Source organism: Lithobates pipiens, unplaced genomic scaffold (genome assembly GCF_037356315.1).
Source record: "Lithobates pipiens isolate NorthernLeopardFrog02 unplaced genomic scaffold, aLitPip1_a1.2 Scaffold_28, whole genome shotgun sequence".
In the NCBI taxonomy this organism is placed as follows: Eukaryota; Metazoa; Chordata; class Amphibia; order Anura; family Ranidae; genus Lithobates; species Lithobates pipiens.
In genome coordinates, this window is record NW_027507789.1 from 210,558,949 (window position 1) to 210,573,535 (window position 14,587).

Genomic DNA, 14,587 nt, shown 5'->3' on the forward strand with positions numbered 1-14,587 from the left:
TTTCACACCACTGTATATGGTGGGCTTTAATGCCCAGCTGCTGCACACGTGTGTCCAGGATGGCATGAGGCTGTGTGTTGAAAGCGCACTCCCAGCACAATAACCGAGCTGTCACCAACAGCTCTCGGTCAAGACTTCTGATTGGGAGCAAGAGGTATTGGCTCCCAATCACATGATCTCTGGGACAGCCAATCACAGCAGTCATATGATGAAGAAGCCATGTCACCTCCTTGGCAATAAAGCCTATTAAAAAGCTGCCAGAGGGAGGCATTAAGGGGTTAATGTTTTAAAACTCTTGTTTATGTGTATTGTGTCTGAATATACGCTACATGGGTAAACATTTTTAGACATCTTACCATCACATCACACCTACTATATAGACAAAGGTATGCAGGCACCCATCTAGGTAGCGGTCGGGCAGCGTGGGACGCCCTGATCCAGAAGCGGAATTCTGAAAGCGAGCGGCAGGGACACATTTTGTCATTTAGATGATGACGAAACGTGTCAGGCTGGAGCTAAATGACGACGGTATATGGCCGGAATCCCCACTGGTGACACAAGCCAAGAGCGGAGGAGACGCCGATCTGTGAGCTGGAAGCTGGCTGTTTTTTGTGAACACTGTTTTTAAGATATGGCCTTTTTGTAGTGCACAACTTAAAGGGGTGTTTTTTTTTTTACAGCATTAAAGTTGTTTAAAACAAGATTACACTATGTCCGATCTTTCCTTCCTTTACTTAATTAACTGAGTGATCAGAGACGCTGGTAAAGATTGGAACAGGGGAGAAGACCTATGTGGAGACAGTCCATTTGAGATTGAAATGCACAGTTAACGCGTATATCTGGTAAGAGGCTTTTTAAGAGGGGGTCATTCTCCACCCCCCCCCCCCCCCCTCGTTTGGCTGTGTGCACATTTGAAGGTGCTAACTTTCGGTGTCAGCAATTCTCATCAAGTGTTTTTGAAGGACTAGATTTTCTCTCTTTATATCATTTATTACAACCCTCACTAATATTGTGTACGGATTGTATGAAATGGACGTGTGGTAAATAGGATTACTCACAATATGTGATATATCTTATATGAGCGCTGCCTTAGTCTATATATTGATTCTTTTGTTTTGTGATATATTTATACCTGGGGTTATATGAATGAGAGCTCCTTATTCCCTTGTTTTTGTTTGTTTTTTTATGTACACTTTTATCAAGTTTTGTAATATTTAACAAACAACCTTTTTTGTTAAATGATATAGTGTTCCTAATCCTTTCTGGTGCTGGTAAACTTTGGCTCAAATGTTCAAAACAAATTTTTGAACATACATTGGATGTGATATCCCCTTAGTTAGCTATCTCTTCTAAATATATCTTATCAAGCAACCGCTGGGACGTGGGAGGAGATGCAGGGGGGAAGCCTGGTACACACTATTCGTTTTCTTCTTTTCAACCCAGCGAGTTGAACAAAATAAACTGGCAACTTTGATGTTAGTACAGCGACCCCCCCCCCCCCTCTGCTGTTGTGTTCTGACAGAGACGGCCAGTCGGCTGCTGGTTTTCCCAAATGGCGGCTTCTGTCGGAACGGCTGGCATACACAGGACCAATGTCGCCCAACATTCGGCCTGTGTGTACGGGGCTTTACTATATGCTTCTATTTGTTAGCCAGGTCCCATATCTTCAGATCGACGACACAATCCGCTCAGTTCACTAAGCTAACACACTAATATGAGTTTTCTTATTTTTACTTGAGTCCAATGAGATTAGAAAATGTCACACGGCTAAAATAAAAAGGATTAGGAACACTATATCATTTAACAAAAAAGGTTGTTTGTTAAATATTACAAAACTTGATAAAAGTGTACATAAAAAAACAAACAAAAACAAGGGAATAAGGAGCTCTCATTCATATAACCCCAGGTATAAATATATCACAAAACAAAAGAATCAATATATAGACTAAGGCAGCGTGCCTCCACTTTTGTTGAGAAATAAGCAATCCCCTCTGTAGATTCTTACCTGTTTCTGCTCTATAGAAATAGTTATTTGTTTGATCATTTCCCGTGTAGATTGATTCTGAATGGGAGGATCTGGTTCATTAAAATTACCTGGCGTATGCTGAGAAAAGTTGCAGTGTCTGCATTCCTTTAAAAGTGCGAAACCCCTAAGGAACATCTCACTAACAATTAAATTTCTGTTGCAGAGGATGTCTCAAATATGACTTATATCTCAGTGTAGACTTCTGGGAAAATCACTGAGCCAATCACATGTAGCACCCTGATGTTTAGGCAGGGTTGCTCTTAAATGTATCTGCCAAGTGATAGTTTCCTTGGCCAATTGATAGGAGGTCAATTGATTTCACCCTAATCCTGGAATTGCTGCACTCCTCTCTTCTGTCACTAGATGGCCGGGTATCTGTTGGCATTAGATAAGACAAGGGCATTGCAAGGACAGATTAAGAATAGATGGGGTGTCTCAGCCAATGGGCATAGATTTTCTTGGGTCCGTTGGCCTGCTGGGAGAGCCTATTTATTTGGGTGGCGTCAGGTGATCAGGGTTTTGTGCCACCTGGACAGTTGTCTGAGTGGACCTGTGTTGTGCTGCCCCAGGCTGCTAGGCCAGAGCCTGAGGCTTATCCCGGGGACATCTGGCTGCTAGGCTGTCTGAGGGCCTATCCAGAAGCAAGAGAGCAGCGGAGGGTTGGGATTGCGGCTTGCAGTCCAACCAGAAGTGATGGTTCTGTCGGCCTGGAGAACCTGTCGTGGTAGGAGGTAGAGGGGAAGCTGTCGGCACTAAGAGACCAACCACCTTGTTACCAGGGACCACCGTGAGTAAATGAAGCCAGTACTAGAGCAGTATTTTCACCAACCAGGGACGGTGATAAATTGGGAAACTACATCAGGTGTTAAGCCAGGGACCCAGCCAGCGGAGGTGACGCTTGCAGAGCAGTCTTGTGTGCCAAGCCAGGGACCGAGCAGACCAGTTGGGTGACGCTTGAGGAGTATCTGTGAATGCCAAGCTAGGGACCCAGCAGGGACATGGGGGTGACGCTTGAGGAAGATACTGAGTGAGAAGGTTGCAAGAGCTCAGGGGATCCAGTGGCATTGGATCAGCAAGTCTAGTGAAGGACTGGGAGCTCGGTTGAGCGAAGGTCTACAAGAGGAGATTATAGAGGAGGTAAAGAAGTCTGTTACAAATTGTGTTAGGAACTGTTACAAGGCTGTTGCCATAGGAGACAGCGTTCCTACATCTGCAGATGTGGTGTCTTGCTGGATGCCTTCCCCTGCATGGCTGTCTACCTATAGAAGTCTCAGAGTCTGCCAATTAACATTGCAACCACTTAAGGGTGTCCTGGCCCTAAACCCTCTCTCCCACAGTTCTGTTTAAGAGACAATAAATCTCTTTGCATTCAAGAAGTGTCTGGCACCCACGAATCTACCTTGCATTGCACCCACCATGCCTCGTAACCCACTCTACACAGAAAGTTGTCAGCTGGCCCTAACGCTGGAGGTCAGCATTAGGCCTCTGGGGACCCAAGACCCAGCTACACACACAAGCAGGAATTTACATTTTTTTCGGCATTCTCTACACCAACCAACAGTTGCCATACTGCATTGAATTCTACAGAAAATTACAGGGCAGCATATTGAAATGGAAAAGTAATTTTTAAGAAAACCGCTAAGCTCCACCCTGCTATATTATTTATATATATATATATATATATATATATATATATATATATATATATATATATATACACACACATTTTTTTTGTTTGCTATATCTTTTTTTTTTTTCCATGATAGTGGAGTTACCCTTTAAGTGATTTGTAGCCAGAGGTGAATGCAAAGTAAAAGCCATTCACAGTTATGCCCCGAGCTTCATCACCAATCTCATCTCTCAATGTCATCCAGCACTCTCTAGCACGTTTGTTTCCTCCTCCCATGCTTGTCTCCAGGACTTCTCCAGAGCCTCTCCTCATCCTCCAGAACTCACTACCCCAATCTGTCTGTTTTTCTCCTACTTCTGTCCACTTTTAGGCGATCCCTAAAAACTCATCTCTTCAGGGAGGCCTATCCTGCCTCCAACTAACGACTGAATCTACTACTCCCCTCATCAGTTCATCCCTCACAGTCCCTACCTTTTGTTTCACTAGCCCCTCCCTTTTAGATTGTAAACTCGCAGGAGCAGGGCTCCTCTAACCCTCTTGTTTTGAATTGTACTGTTGGCGTAGTGTCCCCCTTTACGCTGTAAAGCGCTACGCGATCTGTTGCCGCTATATAAATCCTGTATAATAATAACTATGATTTTTTTAGTGAGAAGAAAAATGAAGAGAATTGCTGCAAATAAATTGCCTGCCTGACATGACCCTATGGGTGCAGAGGCACACTGATGGCTCTTTATGGAAACCAAATTAGGGGCACTGAGCCAAGTGTACACAGTGCGAGGCACACACACACCATCATGTGGCTGGAGGAAGCACAATGGGATTGTGTAAGCTGCACCAGGTCGCTGTGTCAGCTCACACTGAGCTCAGGATTCCGGACATTGCTTTGCTGAATCACTGTGACTGAGCTGTCGGGCTAAACCAATAACAAGTGAACAAGGGGGTGTGTGGAACACACAGACGCTGCAATAATCTCTGTTTACCATCTACCAGTCATGGTTGATAAAAAAAAATATATGTTTCCCAATACATTTTTCCCTCTGGCATTTTATTTCTGCAGTCTTGCTGATCCCCGTTGAGGAAATAGTGGTGGTAGGCCCCTGATAAAAAGTGGGGCAGCCCTGAAGCTTGTATCCATGTATCACAGACAGCTCAGACATATTGCGAACTGGATAAGCGGGTCTGGGGTACCGAGAATGGGCCAGGCTCGCAGGATGGCGACAGGCAATACTACGCAGGATAGCAGAAGTATACACTCGGGTAATATCTCCGATGTGCACAGCATTCCTATGAGAGTGCTGATCCGACCCATCCCATCCGAACTGGACGAGGGCAAGGTGCAGAGTCTCGTGGACACCCTGGAGGTATAACAATTTACTTTTTCTTCTCTTCAACCTATAAGGCTCCATTTCCACTTGTGAAACTTGTCGTGCGATTTTTGCAGGACAAGTTGTACACAGTGATTTCCAACAAGCACTGCTCATGTTTGTGTGACTTCAAGCAGCAGAAACTTCAAAGTAGTCCCTGCACTACTTTGGTCTGACTTTGATGCGACTTGAGGTCCATAGAACTCAAGAATACACAGGCATGGGTTCAATCGCATTTAAAATCGCAGCAAAAATCGCAATAGTGGAAACCTAGGCTTATACTGACTCACATTACAGATTACTGAACTCATTATTACCAGCTTTCTGTTAAAGAAAGTCTTGTTTTATGAGTGAATGAGATATCTTGATGAAGAGGATTGTAATGCTTGAAATTGTACAACAGATTGTTTGAGTTTATTTGACTTTCCACGAAGATGTTTTTTTTAAGTAAAACTTTTGCATCATACAGAGATCTCATCCTCGTTTTCTGCTGATTTATATCGGAGGATTAATTGGAAGTCCGCTGTTGATGAGATCTATGTGAAATCACTTATTTATGGCACGGCACGAGTGACTGACTCACCCTACTTCATTTATATATATATATATATATATATATATATATATATATATATATATATATATATATATATATATATATATCGGCGGCTCCTGAAGAGCACGCGCTATGCATTTTTCAAAGTTAAACTTTACCTAAACTGCAGTTTGGTTTGGGTTTATTTGTCTAAATTGGACCTTTGCATCAGTCTAACTGGACTGTGAGATGTTCAGCCTGGCCACAGGGGGCACTGTCTCTTGTGGCAGGCGTGGAACTACAGTCTAGTTAGGTGCTTGGGTACTCTCTTTCGGAGCCAGGTCATTGGGAGTGGCCCTCTCACTGTGCCCTCTGGGAGAGGGTATTTAAGATGTGGACGTCACATGTTTCGGGGTTCCGGTCCAGTATGAAGTGCTGATTACATGGTCCTGGTCCTCCTGACCAGCCCCCAGGAAGGCTATGGCCTGGGGTGCGGATCCACCTGACTTTGATGTCTCGGGGCTGGCTAGCCCGAGGCAGGGAAACTAAAGGAGGATTCTGAGGTGGTTGGGTGCCGTCTCCGGTTTGGGAGAGACCCATTGTACTTCAAGAATTCCAGGGGAGGACTCTTTAGAAGAACACCACGTACGGGTTGGTTTTCTTAACAAGAGCCTGGAAGGGCTGCAGTAACTGAGAGAATCCGTTCTTGTGGATATCGCCAAGCAGGCTGAAAGATCCAGGTATCCTACAGATGTTCTGAAGCTTAGTTTCCCTACATGTTCTGCAACAACGTCTGTGACAAAGACTTTGTTCCTGAGTAAAGCACCTTGTTGGCTGCTAGGCCTTGTGAGAGAGGGACTGTCCAACCTGAGTGTTCATCCAGCTGTGAATGGCTATTCTCTGGATGCAGTCAAAGTAAGCAAGTTCTTCAACATTTTTGGACTTTGACATTAAGAGTACTAAGTTCATTTTTCAACCCTCTGATCCCAAGATGAAAGACTGTTCAATGGTTTGAGTTTTGCAAATAAAATCCATTCAAGTGGATCTATTGTCAGTCTCAAGTTACTGGGCCATCTACCATGGGACATCCCCTAGACGTGTCACAAGGAGAACGGAGGGTAACGGTAAACCCAAAAATAACCAGCAGCTCCTTCGGGGGTTAGTGCTACATATAGATATACAGTATATATATATATATATATATATATATATATATATATATATATACATATACACACACACACACACACATATACATACACACATATATACACAAACACTGGAGAAAATAACTATTTGATCCGCTGAAGAATTGGTAAGTTTGCCCACTTACAAAGAAATGAAGGATGTATCATTTTTATCATAGGAGTATTTTATATGATTGAGACAGAACAGCAACCAATAATCCAGCAAAAAAAAAAAAAACACATGATACAAATGTTATAAATTGAGTTTCAGTTCAGTGAGTAAAATAAGTATTTCATCCCCAAGCAAAACATGACTTAGTACTTGGTGGGGAAACCCTTGTTGACAAGCACAGAGGTAAGACATTTCTTGCAGTTGGTGACCAGGTCTGCACACATCTCGGAAGGGATTTTGGTCCACTCTTCTTTACAGATCTTCTTTACATCCTTAAGGTTTCTTGGCTGATGCTTGGCAACTCGAAGTTTCAGCTCCCTCCATACATTTTCTATAGGACTAAGGTCTGGAGACTGACTAGACCACTCCATGACCTTAATGTGCTTCTTCTTGAGACACTCCCTTGTTGCCTTGGCGGTATGTTTTGGGTCGTTGTCATGCTGGATGACCCATTCACGTCCTATCTTCAGTGTTCTGCTGAGGGAAGAAGGTTCTCATCCAAGATTTTGCAATACATGGCCACATCCATTGGCCCGTTCTATGCGGCAAAGTCGGCCTGTACCTTTAGCAGAGAAGCCACAAAGCATAATGTTTCCACCTCCATGCTTGACTGTAGGGATGGACTTTTTAGCCCTTGTACACACGGTCGGACATTCCGACGGAAAATGTCCGATCTGACCGTGTTGTCGAATAATCCGACTGTGTGTAGGCTCCATCTGGCTTTTTCCGTCGGAATGTCCGACCACCAAAGTTTGAGAGCTGGATACAAAAATTTTCCGACAACATGATTCGATCGGACTTTTTCGATCGTTTGTAGAGAATTACAATCGGACAAAGTGCCACGCATGCTCAGATCAAATTCCTAGACCAGAGCTATTGGCTACTACCCTGAACGTAGTCCCGTCATAACGAAATAACGGCATCACGTTCCGAACGATCAGATTTTCCGACAACTTTGTCCGACCGTGTGTATGCAACACTAGTTTCGGATAAAATCTGTCGGAAAAAATCTGACGGATTTTGTTGTCGGAATGTCCGACCGTGTGTACAAGGGCTAAAGAGTCATAGTCAGCATTTTTCTACCTTCAAACACGGCACAAGAAGCCACATGTACAGGCCCATCTAAAGTTTGCCAATGAACATCTAAATGATGATTCAGAAAAGGATCGGGAGAAAGTGCTGTGGTCAGATGTCATGACACCAAAATTGAGCTTTTTGGCATTAACTTGACTCGCCGTGTTTGGAGGAAGAAAAATGCTGAATATGACCCTATCAACACCATCTCTATAGTCAAGCATGGGGGTAAGAAACATTATGCTTTGGGGCTGTTTCTCTGCTAAATATGCAGGTCAACTGTGCCGTATTGAATGGGCCAATGGACGGGGCAATGTATTGTAAAATCTTGGATGAGAACCTTCTTCCCCCTCAGCCAGAACACTAAAGATGGGTCGTGGATGGGTCTTCCAGCATGACAATGACCCAAAACGTACTACCAAGACAACAAAGGAGTGGCTCAAGAAGAAGCACATTAAGGTCATGGAGTAGCCTAGCCAGTCTCCAGACCTTAATCCTATAGAAAATGTATGGAGGAAGCTGAAACTTAACCAACTACAAGAATAGTCTTACCTCGGTGCTTGTCTACAAGGGTTTCTCCACCAAGTACGAAGTCATGTTTTGCTTGGGGATGAAATACTTATTTTACTCACTGAACTGGAACTCAATTTATAACATTTGTATCATGAGTTTTTTCTGGATTTTTGGTTGATATTCTTTCTCTATCATATAAATAACACCTATGATAAAAAATTATAGACCCTTTATTTCTATGTAAGTGGGTAAACTTACAAAATCTTCAGGGGGACCAAATAATTATTTTCCATATTGTGTATATATCTCAATAATTATTTTATCTGCTTGCATTAAGGTTCAGCTTAAAAGGGTCTGTAAATCTAAATTGTAATTGTTTCAATTAAAACATATTATGTACATATACATATAACTAACTTACCGGAATGAAACAAGCTAGGGATAAATTCTGATGGGCGAGAGGTCATACAGCTAACTACCCGCTGGCATTCTCTGTAAAGAATTTGAAGATTTTCTAGGGGGAAAAAAAATATGAAACAAAGTAAGGCATCTTGCACACTGCAGCTTGAAAAGGCTACAGTTTTTGTAGATCAAACCCCAATGTACCCTGTTTCCCCCGAAACTAAGACCTAGCGTGATTGTCGGTGATGGCTGCAGTATAAGCCCTACCCCCCAAAATAAGCCCTACCCTGTTTCCTCAGAAATAAGCCCTACCCTGACAATAAAGCCCCGTACACACGAGAGGATTTATGTCCGACAGACTTCCGAAGGAGTCCTGCCGGAGTTCTGCAGGAGTTCCGACAGAGTTCTGACGGACTTTTCGGCTGAGCGGACTTGGCCACACACAATCACACCAAACTCCGACGGATTCGAACGTGATGACGTATGACTGGACTCCAATAAGGAAGTTCATAGCCAGTAGCCAATAGCTGCCCTAGCGTCGGTTTTAGTCCGTCGGAATAGCATACACACGAGCGAATTTTTCGAAGGGACCGGGTCCGGCGGAGTTCCGTCGGAAAAATTTGAAGCATGTTCCATTTCTAAAGTCCGTCAGACTTTTGCGAATCAAAAGTCCGTTGCAGCCCACACACGATCGAATAGTCTGACGGAATCAGTCCGTCGGACTTTGGATGTTGAAAAGTCCGCTCGTGTGTACGCGGCATAAGACATACAAGGACTTTAACTAGGGCTTATTTTGGGGGGTAGGGCTTATATTGCAGCCATCACCGACAATCACACTAGGTCTTATTTTCGGGGAAACAGGGTATGTCATTATCTCTTGGACAAGTTTGTGAATGACTAAAGCTGCATTCACACCTGAGCCTTTTAAGCTTGTAAAACACATAAAAAATGCCCAACAAGCAAAATCCCATTAATTTCAATGGCACCAGTTCACATCTGAGCATTTTGTCACCTGAAGCAAGATGCCTGAAAAACGTCTTAAGCTCAAAAAAGAATATGAGCTTCTTTGGGGCAGATTACAGGCGTTTTTCTGCTTTTCACATTGGTGACCTGTACAAAATTGCGCCAAAAACGCAGTAAAAAAAAAAATCGCAACTTTGATAAGTTGTTTTAGCTAACACTTATTGCTTTTCTTTCTTTGCCAATTATATAGCAGCAGTATGATAGACACTAAATCAGGCAAATGTAAAGAGAAATTCACTTTAAATAATAATTAATAGGTCTGGGGTGCTACAATGTGGCATATCCCCCCAAAAGCCTAAACTTTCCAACCAGACAAAATTTTTAGCAAAGTGTTAATCTTTAAATAAATGAGGACTTAAAGTAGAGTTTCATCAGATATACAACACCCTTAGTCTTGGACTGCAGTCATAAAATATAAAAGTAATGTTTAAATCTGAAGGTCCTCAGGTACAGCTTCCCCTCCAGCAAGGAAAACATTAAGCAGCACAGTAGTGATATAACCAAATCTCACTCCAAATCTGGCGAAACTAGCAGTCAGAGACAGCAGTGCCTTAGATGATCTCACACTGCAGATATTATTATTATTATTATACAGGTTTTATAGAGCGCCGACAGTCTACACAGCGCTTTACAACATTAGGGTAGACATTACAATACAATACAATTCAAGACAGGGGGAATCAGAGGGCCCTGCTCGTTAGAGCTTACAATCTAGGAATTATATATAGATATATCTATATATCTATATCTATATATATCTATATATATCTATATATATGAAGTTATAATTACAAGAGTTGCACTACTGCACCACTATTCTTCAGGAAAAACTCATGGCACGTTACTGCTTAAGCACAATTAACATTATTAGAAATTCCCTCTAACAAATCAAATCTTTACTAGAGTTTGGATCTACTTTAAGTGTACTTTTAAATCAACACGGGTAAGTACCTGTATCTGGCTCAGTATCAGTCTCTTTCAATATCTATACAGCAGAGCTCAGACCAAAAGAGGTGGAATCAGCACAATGAACCAATTAGCTGTGTTGCAATGCTCAAGGGACATGCTGATAGCAGGAGGGAAAAGAGTGATAGAAAATTTAGCTCCTCAGTCGAATGGTTCTCATTCACTATCCAATAACAGCCTAGCGGAGGGACAAGACCTAGTTTCATAATGTAATTGCTAAAGGGGAAAAAAAGGTCTGCATGCTGGCTGTGCTGTGTGACAGGGCTGTGTAAATCTCAGGAATGAACATACAGAAATACAGATCCACTGGTATGTAAAACAGCTCTGAAATACACGACATTACCAAAAGTATTAGGACACCTGCCTTTACACGCTCATGAACTTTAATGGCATCCCCGTCTCAGTCCATAGAGTCCAATATTGAGTTCATAAGAAGGGAATGTGGGACTTTAAATGAGGCAATTGACTTGTGGAGGTAGAGTATTTAGTAAACATTTTTTATTTGTAACACGAGTAAAAAAGTATTTTCATATATATATATATATATATATATATATATATACATGCACACATGGTATAAACATAATGGATACATATATGTCAGCTTGGCAGCACATAAGAAATAGTAAACATTGATGAATACAAGGTATTTTCATATTACCAGGCATTGGTACACCATATGCAAAAGAGCTGCTATAAGATAAGTACACATACACATTAATAGTTACATAGTACTCAATGAATTTTGAATGTATAAAAGATATATATGGGCCAGTGAATAAGTAATGAGCCAGACTTGACTGAGCACCCCATGGAAACTCGACGCGTTTCATGGCTATATGCCATTCACCTGGAGTTGGGTACAGAAGTAAAAGGTCGGCTAGAGCACTGTGCTTGGCTAGCATCGAGGAAGATGGAACCCCAAATACTCTACCTCCATAAGTCAATTGCCTCATTTAAAGTGCCACATTCCCTTCTTATGTACTTGAGCCCGGGATGGAGGTACATTTTTTGTGCCTCATTTAAAGTCCCAAACGCCCCCCTCTTGGCAATATTGAGTTGGCCCACCCTTTGCAGCTATAACAGCTTCAACTCTTCTGGGAAGGCTGTCCACAAGGCTTAGCCCTTGTACACACGGTCGGACATTCCGATGGAAAATGTCCGATCGGACCGTGTTGTCAGATAATCCGACCGTGTGTGGGTTCCATCGGACTGTTTCCGTCGGAATATCCGACGGACCAAGTTTTCCATCTTTCACAAATCTTTGTAGAAGCAGTCTTCAAGCCTAGGTGCTTGATTTTATATACCTGTGGCCATGGAGGTGATTGGAACACCTAAATCCAATGATTTGGAGGGGTGTCCCAATACTTTTGGCAATAAAGCGTGTGTATTTTATCTGTGTATTTAGCAGTTTTCCTGGAATTCAGCTTTAACCTCTTGCTGACCACCAGCAGTACATTTATTGTACTTCCTGGTTTACATGCGCCCGCCCCCTGCTGACCTGTGCTGTGATTGGTCACAGCACAAGTTTGTCAGCAGAAAACAGCCAATCATTTTGGTAAACACAACAAACAGATTCTGGCTGGATTTCCCCCTGATTTTAGTTTCCGTTCAGAGCTGAAAGCAAGGAAAGACTCAGCCAGATTTAAAAAAACTCCTGCAAGCAGCATCTTTGAAGCGGTGAATGAACGGTGTATAAAATAGATTTGATTTAGTTGAAAATATTGTTTTGTTTTTTCAAAAATGTCAGTGTTTTTTTTAGTTTTGTTTATATAATAAAACATAAAACATAAAGCCAGTGGTGATCAAATATGCCAAAAGAAAGCTTTATTTGTGTGAAAAAATTATATAAATTTAATTTGGGTACAGTGTTGCATGACTGAGCAATTACCAAGTAGCACAGTGCTGAATAGCAAAAAAATGCTCTGGTCATGACGGGGGTAAAACCTTCTGGAGGTCAAGTGGTTAAAAAAAAAAAAAAAAAAAAAAAAACATTGAAATGCGTAAGATGTCTTTCGTATTGTATTCACACAGCAGAAAACATTCTGAAAGAAGTTATAAACTCTGACCATGCTCTCTTGCATTGTGCAATGCTGTTAGTATAACAAATGGCTAAGGAAAGTGTTAAGGGAGGTTACAAGAAGAGGGGAGTGCATGGTCCTCAGCAGTCTGATGATTCTCATTTATAAATCAATGAGCAGGTACATGACAGGAACCTGGAACTATTACTCTACTGGTTAGGCAACACAGCAGGGGTTGTAAATGATAAAATTTCACATACCGTATATCGATTTCAAGTTTGTACTTCATCTGTTCAATGTATTACAGGAAGATGCAGACCAGGTGCCCCCTATTGATGTTCTCTGGATCAAAGGTCGCAATGGAGGCGATTACTTTTACTCATTTGGCGGATGTCATCGTTACGCGGCACATCAGAGGCTCAACAGAGAAACCATAGCGGCCAAAATCATCCAGTCTTCTATCAGCGATCTACGTACATACCTGGGTTCCAGCACACCTGACCTTCAATAGCCTAGGTTCAGAATCTACCATGTGGAGAGAATTATTATTTATCATTTTGGACATTGAATGACAAATTCCTGAGCCCGACCAACGCACAACTCTCACAGCCTTCCGTGGATTTCTCTATCCTTGGTCCCCATTAATCATTAGTAGTTAAAACAGAAGCTGTATGGATGAAGCCACAGCCGCCCAAAGAGGCACAACCCTGCATTTGTACCATGAAAGTAAAAAAAAAAAAAGGTGAATAAAAAAAGAATAGTTCCCATTTTCGTATGAATGTTCTCACAAGATTCTGAGGAGCAACGGCAAGGCAAGGCCTGCTTTATTTTCAAGCAGAACTCTTTGAATGCCAAATATTTTTAAGTCTGTTGGAAGATGTGATATTTTTTTTAAATCTGCAGATTGTATTATAGACTGTATACAACCGAAACATATAATTTATACTTCTGTTTAACTTATAATATAGTTTAAAAACATAAAATATAAGAAAGCGATGTTTGTGTGATTATTCTGCTGGCTGTCTGTTTACTGAAGTCAACGCAATCAGTACTAAGCTGTATGGTCAGCTGTCCAACTGTAGGCCCTCCGGGACGTGTTTGAAAACAAAAAAGCAGCTCTGGCTGAACCGTCTGCCGGTCAGTGTTCCCTGCAGTCATTGCTTTCCACCATTATTATTTTTATTATTATTATTATACAGGATTTATATAGCGCCAACAGTTTGCATAGCACTTTACAACACGAGGGTAGACAGTACAAATACAATACACTTTAATGCAGGAGAAATCAGAGAGCCCTGCTCCGTAGAGCTTACAGTCTAAACCCTTGTACGCACGGTCGGACATTCTGACGGAAAATGTCAGATCGGACCGTGTTGTCGGATAATCCGACTTTTTCCGTCTGAATGTCCGACCAACAAAGTTTGAGAGCTGGATATAACATTTTCTGACAACATGATCCGATCGGACTTTTTCCGATCGTTTGTAGAGAATTCCAATTGGACAAAGTGCCACGCATGCTCAGATCAAATTACAAGACCAAAGCTATTGGCTACTAGCCTGAACGTAGTTCCGTCAACTTTGTCCGACCGTGTGTATGCAACACCAGTTTCGGACAAAATCCGTTGGAAAAAATCAGACGGATTTTGCTGTCGGAATGTCCGACCGTGTGTACAA

General features: G+C 42.1%; 1 protein-coding gene across 1 annotated transcript; it reads left to right on the forward strand.

The window, feature by feature from the left end:
* The first annotated feature begins 4,711 nt into the window (after positions 1 to 4,711).
* SRXN1 (sulfiredoxin 1) lies at positions 4,712 to 13,909 on the forward strand. Its single transcript, XM_077460448.1, has 2 exons — positions 4,712 to 5,017; positions 13,221 to 13,909. Exons 1-2 carry the CDS (start codon positions 4,790 to 4,792, stop codon positions 13,422 to 13,424), a joined length of 432 nt encoding a protein of 143 aa, XP_077316574.1. The 5' UTR covers positions 4,712 to 4,789; the 3' UTR covers positions 13,425 to 13,909.
* Positions 13,910 to 14,587: the final 678 nt, after the last annotated feature.

Coding starts and splice junctions, on each gene's coding strand:
- SRXN1 (XM_077460448.1), top strand. CDS start 4,790: ATGTATCACAGACAGCTCAGACATATTGCGAACTGGATAAGCGGGTCT. Junction 5,018..13,220: donor GTCTCGTGGACACCCTGGAG/GTATAACAATTT, acceptor AATGTATTACAG/GAAGATGCAGACCAGGTGCC.